Source organism: Bison bison, unplaced genomic scaffold (genome assembly GCF_000754665.1).
Source record: "Bison bison bison isolate TAMUID 2011002044 unplaced genomic scaffold, Bison_UMD1.0 scf7180017864218, whole genome shotgun sequence".
Taxonomy (NCBI): Eukaryota; Metazoa; Chordata; class Mammalia; order Artiodactyla; family Bovidae; genus Bison; species Bison bison.
In genome coordinates this window covers 3,618,476-3,639,155 of record NW_011494790.1, presented here as the reverse complement: position 1 = coordinate 3,639,155, position 20,680 = coordinate 3,618,476, and the positions used below count along the sequence as shown (strand labels likewise).

General features: G+C 36.4%; 2 protein-coding genes across 2 annotated transcripts in view; one reads left to right on the top strand and one right to left on the bottom strand.

Moving 5' to 3' along the window:
* SREK1IP1 (SREK1-interacting protein 1) overlaps window positions 1-10,600 on the top strand; it is a 41,535-nt gene extending 30,935 nt beyond the window's left edge. Inside the window, exons 4-5 of the mRNA XM_010845514.1 lie at window positions 2,178-2,250; window positions 4,464-10,600. Coding sequence (XP_010843816.1) covers window positions 2,178-2,250; window positions 4,464-4,653 — 263 coding nt within the window. The 3' untranslated portion in view covers window positions 4,654-10,600. The remainder of the gene's footprint in view (window positions 1-2,177; window positions 2,251-4,463) is intronic.
* FAM159B (family with sequence similarity 159, member B) overlaps window positions 5,124-20,680 on the bottom strand; it is a 28,785-nt gene continuing 13,228 nt past the window's right edge. The window contains exon 3 of the mRNA XM_010845515.1: window positions 5,124-10,858. Within this exon, the coding sequence (XP_010843817.1) occupies window positions 10,722-10,858 (137 nt within the window). The 3' untranslated portion in view covers window positions 5,124-10,721. The remainder of the gene's footprint in view (window positions 10,859-20,680) is intronic.

Sequence of the window (20,680 nt, the reverse complement as noted above, 5' to 3'; positions counted from 1 at the left end):
TCTGAATGTTGAGCTTTAAGCCAACTTTTTCACTCTCCACTTTCACTTTCATCAAGAGACTTTTTAGTTCCTCTTCACTTTCTGCCATAAGGGTTGTGTCATCTGCATATCTGAAGTTATTGATATTTCTCCTGGCAATCTTGATTCCAGCTTGTGCTTCTTCCAGTCCAGCGTTTCTCATGATGTACTCTGCATATAAGTTAAATAAGCAGGGTGACAATATACAGCCTTGAGGTACTCCTTTTCCTATTTGGAACCAGTTTGTTGTTTCATGTCCAGTTTAACTGTTGCTTCCTGACCTACATACAGGTTTCTCAAGAGGCAGGTCAGATGGTGTGGTATTCCCATCTCTTTCAGAATTAAGACGGTCGATTACATTAATTGATTTTTGAATATTTAGTCAGCCTAGCATACCTTGAATAAGTGACATTTTGTCATGGTGTATAATTTTTTAAAAATATTAAATACTGAATTCTCTTTGCTAATGTTTTGTTAACAGTTATTTGCATCCATGTTCATGAGAGATGTTAGTCTTTTTTTCTAATTTTGTACTATTTTAATATGATTTTGGTATCAGAGTAACATTAGCTTCGTAGAATATTGAGAAGGGTTTCATTCTCTTCTGTTTGTTAGATAAGATTATATAAAATTTGTATTAACCCTTTAAATGTTTGGTATCACAGCCTCACAAGGGAGGAAGTCTGTGTTCTCCACTCAGTCTTTGATGATGTGGGTGGTGCCACATTTTTTTCTGTGGTGTTTGGCTGGAGAATGGCAGTTATTATCGAAAAACTTCTTGTCACTATGCTGTCTCTTTTCTGGTTCTTTGACTAGAAAGAGCAGATTCTTGTTGGGGCATTTTTGTCTCCACCTGTTGACATTGCCAGGTTGCCAGATCTTAAGGCTGTACTGTATAAAGTAAAAAGGTATTTCAGGGAACTCAGTACTGGGTTGTTTTCTAGATTATACGAGAACCCTAGCTAGTGTCTGCCTTTTCACCTTTCAGAGTCGTCTTATGCTTGTTTTTGTTATGTCTGGGATGTGTAGTTATACTTAATGAGCGGAATAGGAAAAATATGTCTACTTCATCTTCCTAGAAGCAATTCAACTGATTTTTTTCAAAGGTGAAAAGGCAATTCTATGTAGAAAAAGTCTTTTCAGCAAATAGTGCTAGAATAAATGAATATTTTTAAAAGTGTTAAGTGAAATAAGTAAGTTGAAAAATATTGTATATGTTACATTTTTCAGATGAGAAAAAACTTGAGACTTACACGTAACTTTATTTGTATATGTGAATGTATGTTTATATTTAGTTATGTATAGAGAAAGCCTAGAAGAATACACACCAAATTGTGTATTTAAAAATCAAGCTAGAGAATAGTGTGTATTCTCTCCTTCCTAGATACTGACAACATAAATATTAATTGTTATTGTCCCATTACCCTAGGATTTCGTGATCCTAATTTTGCTTGAAAAGGAAAATTTTTTTAAGTTATACATGATTGTGTTGTTTCATTTCATAAGGCCTGAAATAGTACCCACCAAACTTTCAACCTAGATTAGGTATTAGAAATGAAATACCTGAAGTTTTTAGTAAATATACGTAGTTGATTTGAAATTTGTATTAAGGGTATAGTGTTTTTATTAGATTTTTAATGAGTAAAAATAATCAAGAAAGGGGGCATTGTTACAAGAAAAGTGCGGATCCTGACCAGTGAAATTCACCAAGCAACAACCAAATTTTTAAATGTATAAAATATTAATATCATATATTAATGGATATATATGGACTCTAGAAAAATGGTGCGGATGAACCTATTTACAGGGCAACAGTAGACACAGATGTGGAGAACAGACATGGCACACAGGGAAGAGGAGAGCATGGGGCGAATTGGAAGATTGAAATTGCCAAATGTGCACTGCCACGTGTAAAACAGATAGCTGATGGGAAGCTGTGGCACAGTGCAGGGTGCTCAGCCTCGGTGTTCTGTGTGGCCTCAGTGGGGAGGGTGGGATGAGGGTGGTGAGAGGAAGGCGATGTGTGTGTACATACAGCTAATTCACTTTGTTGTACCACACTATAAAGCAGCTATACTCCAATTTTTAAAAAAAAATGCTTACATACCACAATAATATATGAACTGATGGTGACCTGATTCTTTCCCCTCAACACACAGGAATTAATGAAGAAGAGGAAAAGAAAAAAGCAAAAAGCAAAGAGAAAATCAAGTTGAAAAAAAAAAGGAAGAGGTATTTTTTAAACATTTTTTTTTTTAAACAGGACTGAATATAGGATGGATTAAAAAATTTTATTTTTCATATCACAGTCTTGTTAATTTAATATTAAAGAGAATTCGGTTGTTTCAGTAAAATAACAAAATCCTTCATGTCAGGATTCAAAAATAGAGTCAGCACTCAAATACCTTAAATTTTCTTTTTTGGAGCAAATTAAGATATAAATAAATAACAGCCCCACTGCTTCTTTTATGTATTCTATTTGTGTTCTAGAATTTTTAAATTATGGAACATTAGTCAAGTTTTAATTTGGACATATGTTGAAATTCTTCACATACACATTTTGTCCTCATATATATGAAGTTGGGGCTTAAATATCTGTATTCTCAGAATATCATTAATTAATGAAATTAATTAATTGATTAATTGGATTTGTGTACCTATTTGTCATGCAAAAAATTCCTTCAGGTCTTCAGAATTCTCAACTACCTATGATTTTTTTTTTACTGTCAACTCTTTTGACAGCAACTGGTTAAAGAAATTGATCCAAAGACTTAAGAGGCAACTTCTTCCTTGGTTCATGAGTGCACTTTCATTTATACCAGAATAAGCATGTACATATAGGCACTATTTAAGGTATTTAGCAGGTAGTAATATCTAGCCTAGACCTTAGTTCTCTGACAGAGTAGGTTCTGCATGTCAGGTGTTGTCTCTGTAGTTTTTGTGGAGCATGAAATATATAAACTCTAACACCTCGGCTAGTATACATATTGGAAGTTAACTCACTTTCAGGTGTTGAGAGTTAAATAACAATGTTTGTAAGAACTAATAAAGGAAGGTAGAGCTCAATGTATCACGTAGTCTGATTAGTGTATTGTTTTGTTATTTGCACTACTACAACATAATGGATTCCTTGTAGGAAAAGTGAGATTTTCTATTTTCTTCCAAATTTTCATATACTGATTTTAGAGTAACATATTATTTACCTTGGGCTTCACAGACCTCATTCAGACACAGCCCAGAATTACAAGAACTTTTTTAAGTACAGTTTTAGCAAAGATAATGCCACTTAATGTAGTTGCTATGCTAAAGTTTAACCTTCTGCCTTAAAAAAGAGAATCCAAGTCCAAAAAGGCAAAGAAAACAGTATAGGCAGAGAAGCAGCTCTGGTCAGAACATAGAGGTCAAGAAGTTCTTGAAAACAGGAAAGCAGACAAGAGTTGAGAAAAACAGAACTGAAGAGAGTGCAAGAGAATACATGAGAAACTAGGCTCAGGAGAGAGCCAGAGTCTGAGAAGGTAAACAAGGAAAAGGAAGGAACACACTGTTCCAGAAACCCAGGAGACTCAGGGCCCCTGATCAAGGGAGGCAGTCAAGGAATCCGCACAGCGAGTCTCTGTACAGATGCAACCTGTGGTCTCCTGGGTTTCCTTTTCCTTCTCCTGTGTGTCTGTCAGATTTTCTTAGTTTGAGTTTTAACTTCCCATGTTTAGATCACTCATCTAACTCTGGGATACCTTTTTTATTATAAATTAACTCAGTTTCTGTTTTGTTCTACTTATTTGGGGTTTGGGTAAATCATTCTCTTTTATTTAGATTATACATTTAAAAGTATCCTTTTGTAACTACTGAAAATTATTATGGAATGCAACTGTTCATCTGTATCACTCTGTATATAAAAGAATCAAGTACTTTAACTTGAAAAATAAAAAAGAAATAACAGAAGTGCTTTTATTTTGCCGATTTTCAGCTTTCATACATTTATATGGAGGTACAATTATAGCTCTTTTTATATTTTTGCATTCTTTGTGGCTCTTTTAAGAGAATAAACCAACAAGTTATTGTATATACAGTGAATTGTGTATATACTGAGAGTGTATAAAATGCCACTTTCTTTGCCTTATAAGAAAGACTTTGAAGGGTACACTGAGGTACACAGGATGAGAAACTTAAAATCACAGAAAAATTATTTCATCCTTGCTGAATTTAAAACTCATAACTGGAATTGAGCAGAATAGAGATATTTATTTTGCTAGTTTCTCTGGCTAAGTGGCAAAAATTCTGATTACAGTATTTTAAGAGCATACAGATGTAAAAGGCACATTTCATTTGAGTTTCTTTATACTCTCACCTTGTTCCAAGAAGGATTCAAAGCAGTCTGGATTCCATTTAAATGCACCCATCAGCCATAAATACAGTTATCAGTCAGTATGTATTATTACCCGTAGGTCTTATTCATCTAGTTCCACTGAAGAGGACACTTCAAAACAAAAGAAGCAAAAATACCAGAAGAAAGAAAAGAAAAAGGAGAAAAAGAGTAAGTCGAAAAAGGGGAAGCATCACAAAAAGGACAAAAAGAAGAGAAAAAAGGAAAAGCATTCCTCTGCCCCTAACAGTTCTGAAATATCCAAAAAGTAACTGAGACTGGCCTGAGCTATTAAATTTAAAAATTTACTTTTGAAAATTATTTGACATTCTTTGAAATTTTCCATATAATTATGCTTTGCAATAAATCACAGCCATTTCCATATAGACATTTTTTCATATATAGGACCATTATTGTCTGACAATATTTTAATGTGCTATAATTATAGAGTATTGAATCAGTCTTATTACTTGATAGCCATGCCCCAAGTATGGATATCTGTGCAACAAAACTCATCATTTTTGGTATTCCTTTCTGTGTTAATGTTATTACTTGATAAGCTGATTGTAAATTGCTTTACTACAGTCAACACAGGCAATCTACCTAGCAGTAAATGAATATTGCTGGATTAAGTGTCCATCTTCCAGTGATAAAGTGAGGTAGGCTTGATGCTGAAAATTTTAAAAGCTTTATATCCTGTGATAATATATTACTATTAAGATAATGAAATTCTTCACTTAGATTTTTTTTTTTTTTTGATGTCATAGGAGATGAAGCTGCTCTATTGGTCTTGACTAGAACTTTTTAAATGAATGGTGTCAGCAGGAATATGATAATGAAAATATTTATAACAAAATTTCACTGTTTTCTGAGATGCAGAGTTTTTAGTACCTGCCTCCTTCATTTTTGTAACAAAATATTTCTTCCTTGTTTAAAAAGACAAGTCTAGTTCAACCTATTTGTAAGTCTGGTAGAGATGATGCTGTGTTGGGCAGGATTTTTAGGACAGACTCCTGGGTTGTTTTACAAATGTGCCATATTGGCATGTCTTAAAGAGATACCTCAAACACAGAGTTTTTTTATTTAGAAGGACAACAGCTAAATCTTCATTAGAACTGATTTTTATTGTATTCAGTATATAAATTTTATGAAGCTTGTTTCTATGAGTAATGTGGAAATTTTTTATAAATGTGAACATATATATTTATTTGTCTGAAATAATTTGTAGTTTTGAAGCAGGTTTCCATTGACTTTATGATTTCATAATATGACCAGTTTGGGGTGTTTCTCTTACTTCAGTCATAAATCTCAGGAGCAGTGACAAAAATTTAGGATTAAGAATTTTATTCTGTACTTTTTAAAATTTAAGAGCCAGGGAGTTACATCATGAAAGCCTTTATATAATAATGAAAATTTTGTATGAGTCAGCATTGTCAGATACACAGTAGTAGGTATAAATGTTTCTATATTTTTTTTAATTTCACAATGATCAGTGCTACTTACTTGGCTAGATACTCCAATATCCCTTACGTCCTATAAGTTAAATACTTTTCATTGTAGCAGCATTGAAAGTCAGCTAGTTATCATGGCATAGCACCAAAGATTGCCGAGTACCTCACTGTGGGTGCAGTTACAAATTCTTAGCCTACATACGTAGCTATAGGTGTATTCATAATGATGAAATCAGGTAACCTCCCAGCCTGGAAAGGTGTGCTGATCCTCCCTTCACCCAGCAGCCCTAGCCTGCATGACCTCAGTAAGACTGGGAGAGCTTCATAGCTCCTCTGAGCAGTGCTCACCAGGCGCAGACTCTAGGGAAGCCAAGTCCCTATCCCTGTTCTAGCATTGCAGCCATGGATGCTGTCACACTTGTAGCTTTTCTATAACCCAGCTTAGTCCGGTGGCCTCCTTTAAAAGACCTCCACTTGTTTAAATGTGTTAGTCAGCTATTTGGAGAGAAACACAGAGCTGTTAGATTTTTAAGAGTTTCTTTTGCCTTTGCTGTAGTTTATTTTTAAAAACAGTACTTTATGAAAATACAGTCCTTTGGTTATCAGGATAAAAAAAGTAAAAAAAAAAAATTCCAATTTTAAAAAGATGATTAGAAAGTGCTACATGCAAATAGATGGTCTCATTGTATTGAGTATGTAATGTGGTTAAAAGTGATTATTGTAGTGACACAGAGTTAATCCAGTTATTTGTAAGTTTTATTTTAGTTAATTGTAGAGACAATAAATTGGCTTGTCAGGTTTGTTTTTTGAATGGTGGTATACTCAGTGGCTCAGGAGAGTTGTATAAAATTCAGCCTTCATTAACTACTAGAGTTTGCAAATTAAAAGATTTTAATGTTGTGTAATTTTTTTACTCCCAGAAAAAAATCTTGGAATAGTTCTTGATTAAATTTCCCATAGTATGAGAATAGTTTATGAAAGATCTCACCTGAATAAAATACATTTGTTTTTACTAAAATAATTTCTACTAAAGTGATCTTGTTATTGTTATTAAAATTGGATGAAAATCTCACTAATATATTGTAGGAGTAAATTAGTGACATTTCCTCTCAGGCAATATGTAGCATAAGGAAAACTGAACTTGGTAGTTAAAAAATCCCAAAATCCTAGTTATTCTGACTACCTATGTGACCTTCAACAAAGTCATTTACCTTCCCTGGGCTTTGATGTCTTTCATCTATAAAATACTGTACCAAATTATCTCTGAGATCCCTTGTAATCCTTAATATATATGATTATCAATGTTTTAGTAAAATTTAAATAATATTATTTTAGAAATTATATTCATTTAGGAATATGAGTTATTATATTCATTTAGAAATGGCTGCAGATAAGCAGGTAGCATTCTGTAATGGTAAAGGTTGAATTTATCAATATAGCTGTTAAACACATGTCACTTCTCAAAGCAGATAATTGACATTTGGTTCACATCCTTACCACTCAGTGCATGTCATTTTCACTAGATGCAGACAATTTAGTTTTAGATTTGTATCTGTAACCCGATTGTCTGAACACTTTGAGACTATTGCTTTTGAGCTGATGGACCTACACCCTACCCAGTTCCCTGTTTCTTTTCTCCATATCATCTGTTGGCTAAAACCTCTCAGAGAGATCCCCAGTTTGTCACAGAATACATATCTGTTTACATCTTTGGTTCTTTGAGGCTAAAACATCAGTAAGTAAAACAACTGTGTGTATCTGTATTTATGAGCCTCTCAAATTACATGCCTTAGGTTACCTTCAACTAGATTGATGAGTTATCATTAATAGTCTAGATAAATGCCATTGAGTCCTTTCTTCAGTAAACATTTATTGAGAACTTAGCATGGCAAACACTATGTTAAATAACCAGGGATACAGAGATTAATAAGACACATTTGCTTCCCTGAAAGGAATTCCAAGTTTAGTTGGTAGGGGAATCAGCAAACTCATCATTAGGTATTAACTGCAGTAATTGGAAGACTTCAAGGAGTACCTAAGAGTCTGGAGAAGCCTAGAAAAAGTAATGCCTGAAGTACATTTTGATTGAGGATGAGAGTGGGAGTTAGAGCAATTCCTGACAGAATGAGTACTGTGAACAAAGCCCACAGTGGACAAGGCTGGGGTGTGTGTGTCAAGAATTACAAGCCTTTTATAGGATAGGAGTGGTAAGAATCAAGACCGCCATTCTAGGTTCTTAGGTACAAGAGAAAGAGGTTTTATGCTCCATGTTTGGGAGCTTGGACTTTATCTGTAAGCAAGAGACCCCACCAGAGAGTTTTAAGAAAAGAAATCCTACGGTCCCTAGGGTGCAAAGAGTCAGACACAACTTAGTGACTGAAGAGCGAACAAGGAAAGAAGTGACTTTTATTGAGGTTTGATTCCATCCATTTCATAATCCAATTCACAGTTTTTAAAGGATGAACTTGCTTTCATCAGAAGCCCACATAAAGAATAATTTGAAATTTTGATTTTCTGTTATTTGGTGTCTTAGTCTAGGCCCACTTTTCTTTCTAAGTTCTGATTATTTCTAAAAGCTACAGTAACTTAAGTTTTCTGAAAAGCTATTGTCTTCTTTATCAGACCCATCCCCAGAATTCATGCGTATGTACATAATTTGGAATGCTTTGCTTTTAGTTTTATTTTAGGTTATTTTTGACTGACAGAATATATTCTGTCATAATGTTAGTATTTTTGGTCAAAATAAATCATTTAAAATATATTTTTCAATGTACAGACTATCATAATTCAGTAAGCCTTCTTTCAATATTTTGTCTCAATATTGTGAATATTATGAAGCACAGCTGCTTCAGAGTCACAGTGTCACGCATAGTTGGTCCACTCGGTGAGCCGTGTTGCTCTCCCTCAGGGTCTCTGGCTCAGCAGGGAGTGCTCCACGGACTCCAGCTGATACGAGTGCTGAGACTTGATTTTTCCTAGGCAGTTGGCATCCAAGAATAGTAGGGATTTTTTATGCCCCCTAAATGATACTTTCACTTGCAAAGCCCAGGGTCTTCAGACCTCACTTGTCTCCTCCTAATTCCTCCAAAATTTTGCAGAGTGCCAGAGAATTGGGTTGCCTCCCTGAGAGCACCACCAATGATGCATGCCCAACCCCAGCGTGCCTTTCCGAAAGGTTGGGAAGAGTCTGGGGAATCAGAATTTTGATGGCCCTGCCCGTCTCTTTAAGTTTCCTGCTTCTTATTCTTTATGGCCTCTGCTCTTGGCCTTAAGCAACAAAAGTAGACTAACCAGTGCTTTAACTAACTTTCTCTACTGAGATTTTCACCTGAGGCAACATCTAATTAGTAATATAACTATTATTAACTGTGTATCAAGATAGCCAATTGTCTGGGATTTTTTTTTTTTTTCATCAAAGCTGGATCTGAGATCAAGAACTACCCACAAACGCTTTATGTGCTTTCTCAAAAAATAAATGAAAATTCTTTGCTTTTATAACCACATAAAATGTCATTTTTGTAGTGGAAATGTTTCAACTTTCAGACTTCACAAACACTCTAAGCAATTTTAATATTTAAACATTGGCAAAACTGTGTTCCTTTTGAGTTGGAAATGCAACACAGGCAGTAGGATGTTGCAATAATGACCTGGAATTACGCTGTCAACTTAGCCACATGTGGCTGCTGAAATGTAGATAAATTAAATGAAAAAGTATTTCTTCAGTTGCACTAGCCACATTTCAAGTGCCCGGTGGCCACATATGGCTGGTGGCTACCTTGCCAGACAAGACAGATACAAAAGGAACACTTCCATCATCACATAAAAACCTCTAGTGGACAGTGCTAGAATTCCCAACTCTTGGTAGAAATTTGGACAGGCTGATGATCAAAAGTTTGTAACCCTGAGCTTTGCATGCCAGAGAGGAATAAAGCATTCCTTACCCGCCCCCTACCCTAACAGATCAGAGTGTATTTGGCACATCTTGAAAGGCTAGTCTTCCAACTACAGGAACTTTGTACAACACAGTGGATATGTTTAGCAGGGCCAGCTTAGAATTAATTCTTTTTTTTCCTATTGAATTCCATTATAGGACCAGGTCTCCATTCTTATAATAGAAATCATATTTATGAATAAAAATCTTTTAAAGCAGGTTTAATTTGCAGAAACTGTAGTTTTATTTCTAGATGTCTAAATGGTATTACTGCAGTAGACTTAGGCGGGACCAGAGAAGTAACTTGTTTGCTTTATAACTTTAATTCTAGAAATTCCTTAGGAACTTTATCAGTGAAGGATTTTTGTTATGACTATCCCTTGGTATACAGAAAATATTTATCATGCAGATTATACATGATATATTTTGTTATCTAATGTTAGTTTTTATAAAGGCAATAATACATTGTGTGCTCAGCAAATCCTCTAAAAAAGGCATGGGTTGATTTCTAAGAGACTTAAGAACATGCCACTTCTCGTTCATAAGGCCACCACTCTGAGATTTAGCTTATCCAGTACCATCTCTTATAAAAATAACTGCTTCCAAGAATGAGAAACTTGTGAAATGCTGGTAATGTGACATAAACTTCTCATTGTTCCTCACTGACATAGGTGTGCTAATCTGTGTTACTGATAAATTCTATAATTTCTCCTGAAATGTTAGCATAATTTCATGTAATGTAGAAACACATTAATTAGCAAATAAAAGTAAACTTACTCACATGGAAATCTATTGGAAACCTAGTGGATATTTAATAAATGAACTGAATGATCAAAACTGCAACTGTGTCTGGCTTTGTGTGTGGCAAATTTTTAAAAAGTATTATTACAAACTGTATTTGAAGTGCACTCTTTATTTTTTTGCTTCATATCCCCAGTGAGTTTTTATAACAGGATTTTTAACAATAAGCAGTGTTGATCTGTGTCGTATCCATTGTTTTTTCTTGAATTATGTCATCAGCCTCATAGAACGTTTCATTTGTTGAATTTGATGCTGCATTTGAACGGGGGGCTTTGCTTTTTCTATTTGAGTTGCCTGGAAATAAATACACAAAATAAAATGAAATAATTATTTGAACTTATGACATCAAATTTTACTTTAAAATTTGTCCTTAAAAAATAAACTTCTTAGAATATTGGAAATAAGATGTCCTCTAAGCACTGTGGATGAATCATTGCAGAGTTGTTCTTGAGCATTTTCTCCTGAAGGTCAAATAAGGGAAATTTTCAGTAACAAAAGTAAGGATTTCATTTCCATGCTTACCTTTCTTTCTCTACACTTCCATGAAGGAAACTACACTTTTGATCAGAAGGTAACAATTTCTGAGTTGCTTAGAAAAAGTGTGACTGTCCCTATGCATGAAGTGAACAAAGCTAAAGTCAGTCATAATTTACAACAATCTCAAGGCTTTGCCATTATAATCAATTTAGATGTAACATTTAAAAAGCACGTGTTTGTTCCACAATCCCATTCACTCAGTTTGTGTAAATGAGCCCAGAATGCTCACGGGTGGAGGACTATGGATCTTTGCTCATCAGAAGTTAGACTAACAAGCTCATAGTGAAGAAATGGGTTATTTTAATCAGTGGACAATGTTAGAAAAATTAAGTGTGAAAATAATATGTAATGTATTTCACCAATATATACAGATTTAAATATATTTTTTAAATTTACAAATATGTGAAAGCAGTGCAAGAAGTCACAGATGGTGCTGTTCACCAACCCCCTGTTGCAAAACCCACAGTCCACTTCACAAGCCACATTTATGTGACCCGTCAGTGGCATGTCCTTTCCTTGGCTTCCTAGATGCCACCTTGTCTCGACTCACTCCGGTGTCACCATCGCTCCTTCCTGGTATCTCTTGTTGGTCCGTTTTCCTCTTCCAGGCATCTTGGGCTGGAGGAGGGCCTGCGATTGGTTCCTGTCGCTGTCTCACTCCCTTATTAGTCTCAATTGCCCCACAGTTTTAAACACTATCTCTGCTGATCATCCCCAGAAACATATCTCTACTCCATACCTCCCCTGAACTCTAGATTCAACTGCCTAGTTGCCATCTCCACTTGGGTATCTAATAGACATCTCCAACTTAGTCCAAAACTGATATTTGGGGCATTCCCAGAAAAAAAAAAAAAAGCTTCTTACAGTCTTCATCTTCTCAATTGCTGGCAACTCCATGAGTTTAGTTGCTCAGGCCTAAAACCTCAGTCAGCCTTGCTCCTGTTCTCTCAGCCCCACCACCAATTCATCTGACATCCTGTTGCCTACACTTTTAAAATACACCCAGAATCAGACCACCTTCACAGCTACCACTGTTCGATTTTGAGCACAGCACTCAGAGTAATTTGGAACGTAAAGCACTCAGAACCCTTCATCTCACCCAAATCTTTATAATGGCCTTCATGTTCTCATACACACACACATTAATATCCCTGACTTCATCTTTTTCTACTTTGTCCTCTCATTCACTCTCACTCTCACCTCTTTGATCAGACGTTCATGAATGTTCTAGCCACGAGACCTTTGCACTGGCTATTCACTCTGGCGTGCTCTTCCCTCAGATTATCTGTATGGTAACTCTTAATTTTAAATCCTTGCTCAAAAGTCACCTTTTCAATGGGACCTAAACACTGTATTTAAAATTACAACCTACATTCCCTCCATCCTATCCCCAATTCCTTCTGCTCTCTACTATTTTTCCCATAGTATTGATCTTCTAATATACTATATAATTTACCTTTTTATTTTATCATTTATTATCTGTCTCCTCTGTCTGAAATATAAGCACCACATGCCAGAGATCTCTGTTTTATTCATTGATGATGCAGGAAAATTGCCTTGCATGTAGCTAGTGTTCAATCAGTTTGTTGAGTGAAATAATAAGATTGAAAGTGTGACACAGTAAAAAGTTATAAAGTTGTAGATTGCACAAGACAAGGCTGAAAGTCAACTGGGAAGAAATGTTTAGAACAAATGATTCATGTGTAATGTAACAGGGACTTACAAATCCATACGTAAGACATTAACACCTCTTAGTTGGTAAAGAGATGGACAAAAGATATACTGCATCTCCACTAGTCAGAAAGACGTGTAAATTCAAAACATTATAATACCATTTTTCATGTCTCAATTAGGAGCAGATTAAAAGTAATCTTTCTTGGCTAAGAATAATCTATATTTACTATATTAGTAATTATATTTCCATCACAAAAATTCAGAAGAAAAGTAATAAAACCATATATGGTACCACTCAAGACCCCACATTTTAAACTTAAGATACTTTTAATATTAGCCCAGAGAATAATGTCATGCATGTTTCAGGTCAGTGGGCAACATCTGCTAGCTGTAGTGAGACATCATTTTTCAAGACATAAATAATATTGCCCCTTTGAGTGTTGGTCTATGAAATCAACCTGTAGTGGGGGATGTCCTGTTGGGCCCTAGGAAGCTGGGCTAATGGGACAGCCCAATGGGAATGTAAACTGGTACGTTTATTTTTTAAGTCTTGCGTGTTCATACCTTGTGATTTTAACGTGAAGTTCCTAAGGAATCCATGAGAGATAAGCTCTAAAATTTATATATAAAGATACTCACTGGTTATTTTCAATACCAAAAAAATGTAAGTACCTTAACAATAGTAGTGAAGTATGATGCAGTCATTTGATTTGAAAAAAGTGATTTCTAAGAAATTTTTAATTATATTGAATGTCCTGTTAATGTTACATTGAATACAACTTTAAGTGAGAAAAGGTGCGATACTGTCAAGCAATACGATAATAGTTCCTGCTCATGTAGCATTTCCTCATAACAGTTTCTTCCTACTTAAAATCCTTTAGGATCAAATCTGAATTTCTTGTTTAGATGGAGGATCAGCCTTGCTTCCCTCTCCTGGCTCAGCTGGCCCCATCCCCTTCCTCGTATTTGGCATTTCAGACATACAGAAATACTGACTTTTCTCCACACCCTCTCCAGCATTTATTATTTGTAGACTTTTGGATCGCAGCCATTCTGACTGGTGTGAAATGGTACCTCATAGTGGTTTTGATTTGCATTTCTCTGATAATGAGTGATGTTGAGCATCTTTTCATGTGTTTGTTAGCCATCTGTATGTCTTCTTTGGAGAAATGTCTATTTAGATCTTTGGCCCATTTTTTTGAGGGAGAGGGTGGGAAGATTTGGGAGAATGGCATTGAAACATGTAAAATACCATGTATGAAACGAGATGCCAGTCCAGGTTCAATGCACGATACTGGATGCTTGGGGCTGGTGCACTGGGACGACCCAGAGGGATGGTATGGGGAGGGAGGAGGGAGGAGGGTTCAGGATGGGGAACACATGTATACCTGTGGTGGATTCATTTTGATATTTGGCAAAACTAATACAATTATGTAAAGTTTAAAAATAAAATAAAATTAATTTAAAAAAATTAAAAAAAAAAAAAGAAATAACTAGACTAGACAGGCTCCCAGACTTGCCCTGCTTGCTTGCTTGCTTGCTTGCTCTCTGCACCAAGCCTTTGCATGCTTCCAGCTGCCCGGTGTCCCTAACTCTCTTCTTTGCTTGAATAACTCTTACTTATTCTTTAAATTTTAGAAAGTCTGCTCCAAAACTACCTAAAGGAGAAGGGAGACTCACTAGTCCAGAGATTTCACTATTAGAAGTAGCTTTTCTCTACTGTCTGCCATCTAGTCTGTCTTCTATGACTTTTTCACTTTCCCTCTTTAGATAAGTCTGAGCCTCACCTTTAAGTGAGTTCATAATGCCTGGCTTTGCCTATTTATAAGTAATTTATACGTAGACTGCTCTCTGGAGTCAGTGAGGACATCCTCCACTGTGGGTTGTTAAGGGGCAATGTTATTGGTAAGTTTTGAAGGATAATGTCTCACTCCAGCTCCCAGATCTTACCCATATGCCTGAAACGTGCAGCATTCAAAAGTATCGTAAGTTTAAAATGTGGGGCCTACAATAGATGGACTTTATTTCATTACTTCTGAACTCATTTGTGTTAAATAAATTAATGTTCTATCTAAACATCCAATCATAATGTTTTGATTATATAATTTGATTTTTAAACAAAAAGATAATTGTTGTAATCACAACATTTTCTAGCCTGGCAAGTAGCTCTTGGCCCAATCAACAAGCAAAATTGTTTTAGATAAATGTAGCTGGGGAAGCTGGCATGAAAATTTGATGACCTGATAGATTCTTGACTATTATTTGCAAGGTAGACCATAAAGGATATTTGAGATTCAAATGTAACTGCTAAAAACTTAAGTAATGGGATATATATGTATATATATATATATATATATATGTATGTATATCCCATTACCTAAGTTTATATATATATGTGTATATATACACACACACACACACATATGTATATACACCCTTGAAACTATTTGCTTTATATACATTTGAAAAATAAAATGTTTGTAGGTTTATTTTTATTGGTTTAGCATCATTTGTATTCTACAGTATCACAGCAGGTAAAGTTTAAAAAGACCAAGGATTTAAAATATAAATTAGTTCCATATTATCTGGGCAGAATTTGTATCTGATATAAGCATTTCTTGTCTTTATTTGTTTATTATTTTTGGCTGTGCTAGGTCTTCGTTGCTAAGCAGGCTTTTCTTTAGTTGCAGAGAGTGGGGGCTACTCTCTAGCTGAGGTACGTGGGCTTCTCATTGCAGTGGCCTCTCTTATTGCAGAGCATGGGCTTAAGTTCGGGCTTCAGCAGTTTGGCACATGGACTCAGTGGTTGCAGCTCCCAGGCTCTAGAGCACAGGCTCAGTAGCTGTGACACATGGGCTTAGTTGCTCCATGGTATGTTGCGTCCTCCCGGACCAGGGATCAAACCCATGTCTCCTGCATTGGCAGGCAGATTCTTTACCATTGAACCACCAGAGAAGCCCCTCTTTTCTTTTTGTTGAAGTATGGTTGATTTATATCATGTTAGTTTTAGGCATACAACATAGGGATTTAATATTTTTACAGATTATACTCCATTTAAAGTTATTATAAATATTAGCTATATTCCTTATGCTATACAATATGTCCTTGTCACTTATTTATACATAATAGATTGTACCTCTTACTCCTCTTCCCTCTCCAGCATTTCTTTAAACATCTAAATTTTAACCTTTTAGTCAAAGCCCTGAAAGTCTGAAGACTGTAATGTTGGTTAATTCAAATCCTTCATGTTTCCTAAGCTTTTTACACAGTTGATGCTACTGCTAAGTCGCTTCAGTCGTGTCCAACTCTGTGCGACCCCATAGATGGCAGCCCACCAGGCTCCTCCGTCCCTGGGATTCTCCAGGCAAGAACACTGGAGTGGGTTGCCATTTCCTTCTCCAATGCAGGAAAGTGAAAAGTGAAAGAGAAGTCGCTCAGTCGTGTCCGACTCTTAGCAACTCCAAGGACTGCAGCCTACCAGGCTCCTCCGTCCATGGGATTTTCCAGGCAAGAGTACTGGAGTGGGGTGCCACTGCCTTCTCCAAATTCCTAATATTCTAGTGAGACATTCAAGATGGTTTTTCAACCATCTTTCACATAAAAGGGTTTTTTGCTTTTTATGAGGATTAAACTCAGAAAGTTAATTCCTTAATTTGAGCTTCTCTCTAGGAATCCCTTAGTCTGGGGTTCTCTCTTAAGCCATCTCAGGAGCTGTCAGCTTATTTCCATTATGTTTTTTTCTGGAAACAACCGAAAGAATTTATCTAACCTGTCTACTGCCCTCTTGAGATTTAAAGGCTTGCAAAACACATTCCAGCATTATAGATTTTCCTTTGTCTAGGACTTGTAAAAACCCCCTGTTCCCCAGCCCTGGTTCATTATGTCCTTGGCTACTGGATCCTTTTAACCAATGCAGGTACAAAGATCACTTCTTAGACTGGCTCCTTAAGGGCAGGCAGTTCCACTAGCCAAACTGATTTGCTACATGAGAAAATAAAAGATTTGATATAAACACCATACTGACATCATTTGAAGCAAGAACTTTGATTAGGAAGTCAACACCCTGGTGTTCCCTCTCTTCCTGCAGCTTGTGTGTGTGTGTGCTATGTCGCTTCAATCATGTCTGACTCTGCAATGCTATGGACTGAAGCCTGCCAGCCTCCTCTGTCCATGGGATTTCCCAGGCAAGAATACTGGAGTGGGTTGCCATTTCTTCCTCCAGGGGATCTTCCTGACCCAGGGATCAAACCTGCATCTTCTAAAAGTCAAAGGTGCTTTCAATGTATATCCCTCTGGTAAGTTGGAGAAGGAAATGGCAACCCACTCCAGGGGGTCTGGGGGTCGCACAGAGTCGGACATGACTGAAGCTACTTTGCAAGTTAGAGTAATTGGGCATATTATGGAAAAAACAGCTGCAGTTAAGTGGGGCTGTGCTTGTAGTGATGTCAGAGTCCAGCTAACTGCATCCCTTTGGAATGATTTTAAAAGAGAGACGAGAAAAAATCTTATTTTTCCTAGTTTTCCTTTAATAAACAGAAACTACTTTCTTAACCAACAAAGAGATAAAACCAGCTGCCTCTTCTGTCACAAGGTCACAACATGGATTAAATTTTAAATAAGAAATCTGTAATACCACTGGGCTCTCAAGGGACTTGTTAACACATAAAGGATTTTTCTTATTTAATTTCTTCTTTTCTTTACCTGAGTGCAGACTACAAAGATCCAACATCCCTGTGCTCTCCTGGGTTGACACTAGTTGTCCTTTCTGCTGCTCATGTCCCATTTTTATTCTTTTCTTCAGTCTGGTCAACAGCTCTAAATCTCAACCTTCCTTTAATCCTACACCTCTCAGCCCATCATTTAAATTAAAGCTTTGGCCTTTGCCAAAATTTAAATTCAGTTCATCAAGCAAATCAAATTCACCATTTAAATCAAATTCATCAAAATCTTTCCACTTATCCTCATCACAAACTAGGCCAATTTTTTTTTTTCTACAATAGTTCAATTTTACATTCATTTTCAGAACCATTCCTCAGAGGTCCATTTATCCTGAAACTTTTCTGTGAACTCTGCTTTTGCGTGCCATTTGAAAATATCAAAAGAATGCTGGGCCCCACTGCAGGTCTTTATCTTCGGGCTATCCAGCAGGACTGTAATTAAGCTTTTCTGCCACTGTCTGTGACCTCCCAGCTTCTGCATTACCAATCTGCTGCCCTGTAGCAGCCTCAGTGACAAATCAGCTGACTCACCTTACTGTTTACTGGAAATCTCTCCCACCCGACTCATCTTGCATTTTCTTCTAGTGGAAACAAGCAATTTTAAATTTGCACCCTAAAGGTGTTTTTTATTTACGAGGGGACATTTTTCCCTTCAAATTTAATACAATGCACAGACCGGAGAACTGGATCTGAGAAAAATGGTGGAAGTGAGCAAAATTTGCCTAGTGATCTATTGACCTCTCCCTTCTTCAATGCTCTGCCTTCCCCTGGAGGACACATATGTATCTCATGAAAATACAGTTAACAATTGTGAAAAAAATCTTAGACTTGCTCCAACAACAGTTAATGAATTCAGTTCTCTCCAGAAATGTTTTTTCTACCCTATTTTTTCCACAATTGGACTTTTTTTTCTTTTCTGCATTGTTGGATTTTTTTCAACCATAGATGACTGGCATAGTTCACAAAAGAATTTAGATTTATTATTATTAAATATAATTATTATTAGATATAATAAAAAGATTTATATTAAATCTTTTAAATGAATTTTCAAAATGAGAGATTGGCTTCTATTTTGCTAATTGGTTCCAATATCAGCCAGCACTGCCTAACCCTGGTCCCTGAGGAGGACTCACAGTTGCTAAAAGTAGCAGTAACTCTACTGAGCAATTTGATTTTCTACATTCTAGGAGCAAAAAGAGTTGCAGGAAATTCCGGATTCATTATTTTCAGTAGAAAGGTCCCTTCAGGAGACACAACTGTCCTTTTCTGCCATTGAGTTCAAATTACCTCATCTTTTACTGAGGTCACAGTGAGTTCTTAAAATCTCTTTGAAACAAAGAATAGTATTTAAAAATAATTTGGCATCATAATTAGTAAGTGTTCTGAGCAGAATTTGGTTGAAGTATTAAGGCTACTAAGAAAAATAGCTTGCAAAGTTACCTATAAATTTAGTACAACCCATAAATCAAGTATAAATCAAGTACAACCCACTTGATTTTTACGGACCTGACGGTGTGATTCAGAGGTTTACTTAGAATACTGAACATTACAGAAGAAGCCAGGAAATTTTGAAAAATCATAATGGGAAAGAAGAGAAAGTCGTGCCTAATCAGATATTAAACCATCAGTCAGTTCAGTTCAGTCGCTCAGTCGTGTCCCACTCTTTGCGACCCCGTGAATCGCAGCACTCCAGGCCTCCCTGTCCATCACCAACTCCCGGAGTTCACTCAAACTCACGTCCATCGAGTCAGTGATGCCATCCAGCCATCTCATCCTCTGTCGTTGCCTTCTTCTCCTGCCCCCAATCCCTCCCAGCATCAGAGTCTTTTCCAATGGGTCAAAGCTTCGCATGAGGTGGCCAAAGTACTGGAGTTTCAGCTTCAGCATCATTCCTTCCAAAGAACACCCAGGGCTGATCTTTAGAATGGACTGGTTGGATCTCCCCATATAGCTACAATAATTTTTAAAGTATATTACTGGCTTAAGAATAAACAGACTGATAAGTTTAACAGAACAGAATATCTAAGAACAGATCCCAGTATATATAATAATTTAGTTTATGGCAAAGGTGACATTTTAAATTGACAAGAGAAAAAGATAGATCTCACAATGAATGTTTGGGCAATTGGCACATTATTTGTAAAATAAAAATAAAGGCAAATCCTTACTTCACACTTTACACAAAAATTTAATTCCAGGATTATTAAAGAAATGTATTAGAAGAAAATATAGGTGAATATCTTTATATCTTAGAGTGAGGGAAGAACTTCCTCCTGGAGTAGGAAATGGCAACCCACTCCAGTAGTCTTACATGGAGAATCCCCATGGACAGAGGAGCCTGGCAGGTTGCAGTCCATAGGGTCGAAAGAGTCGGACACGACTGAGCCACTAAGCACACAAGAACTTCCTGACTATGAAACTAAAGGGAAACGACTTCCCTGGTGGTGCATTGGATAAGAGTCTGCCTGCCAATTCAGGAGACAGGGGTTCTGTCGCTGGTCCGAGAAGATCTGACATGCCACAGAGCAACTAAGCCCGTGGGCCACAACTCCTGAGCCCGCGTGCTGCAACTATTGAAGCCTGCGAACCTGGAGCCTGTGCTCCACAACAGGAGAAGCACCGCAGTGAGAAGTCTGAGCACTGCGGCAAAGAGTAGCCCCTGCTCGCTGCAACTAGAGAAAGCCTACCGGCAGCAAAGAAGACCCAGTGCAACCAAAAATACATTAATTAACTTTTTAAAAAAGAAACTAAAGGGAGAAATCACAAAAGGAGAAACATACAGTTGAAAAATTGTCACATATAAAATTAAAAAGGCAACAACTATAAAAAATACATATGTAAAAAAAAAAATTAGTTACTGTATGGGAAGTTCCTATAAAGCAAAGAAAAATGAACAACCCCCTAGAAAAATGTGTATAAGAATATGAGCAACAATATACCATAAAAAAATGATAAATGAACATTAAAATTTCTGCCTTCACTCCTAATTAGATAAGTTTAAAAACACTACATGGTTTCCCTCAGTGAAATTAGTAAGATATATATCTTTTGAAATAAAAATACTTGTGAAACAGTGCTTCTCTAGAGGACAGCTAGCAACTTGTATCCAAAGCCTTTTATTTGTACCAAATCTTTGTTCAGCAATTCCATTCCTAGGGATTTATGCTAGGAAAATACTTCAGTGTTC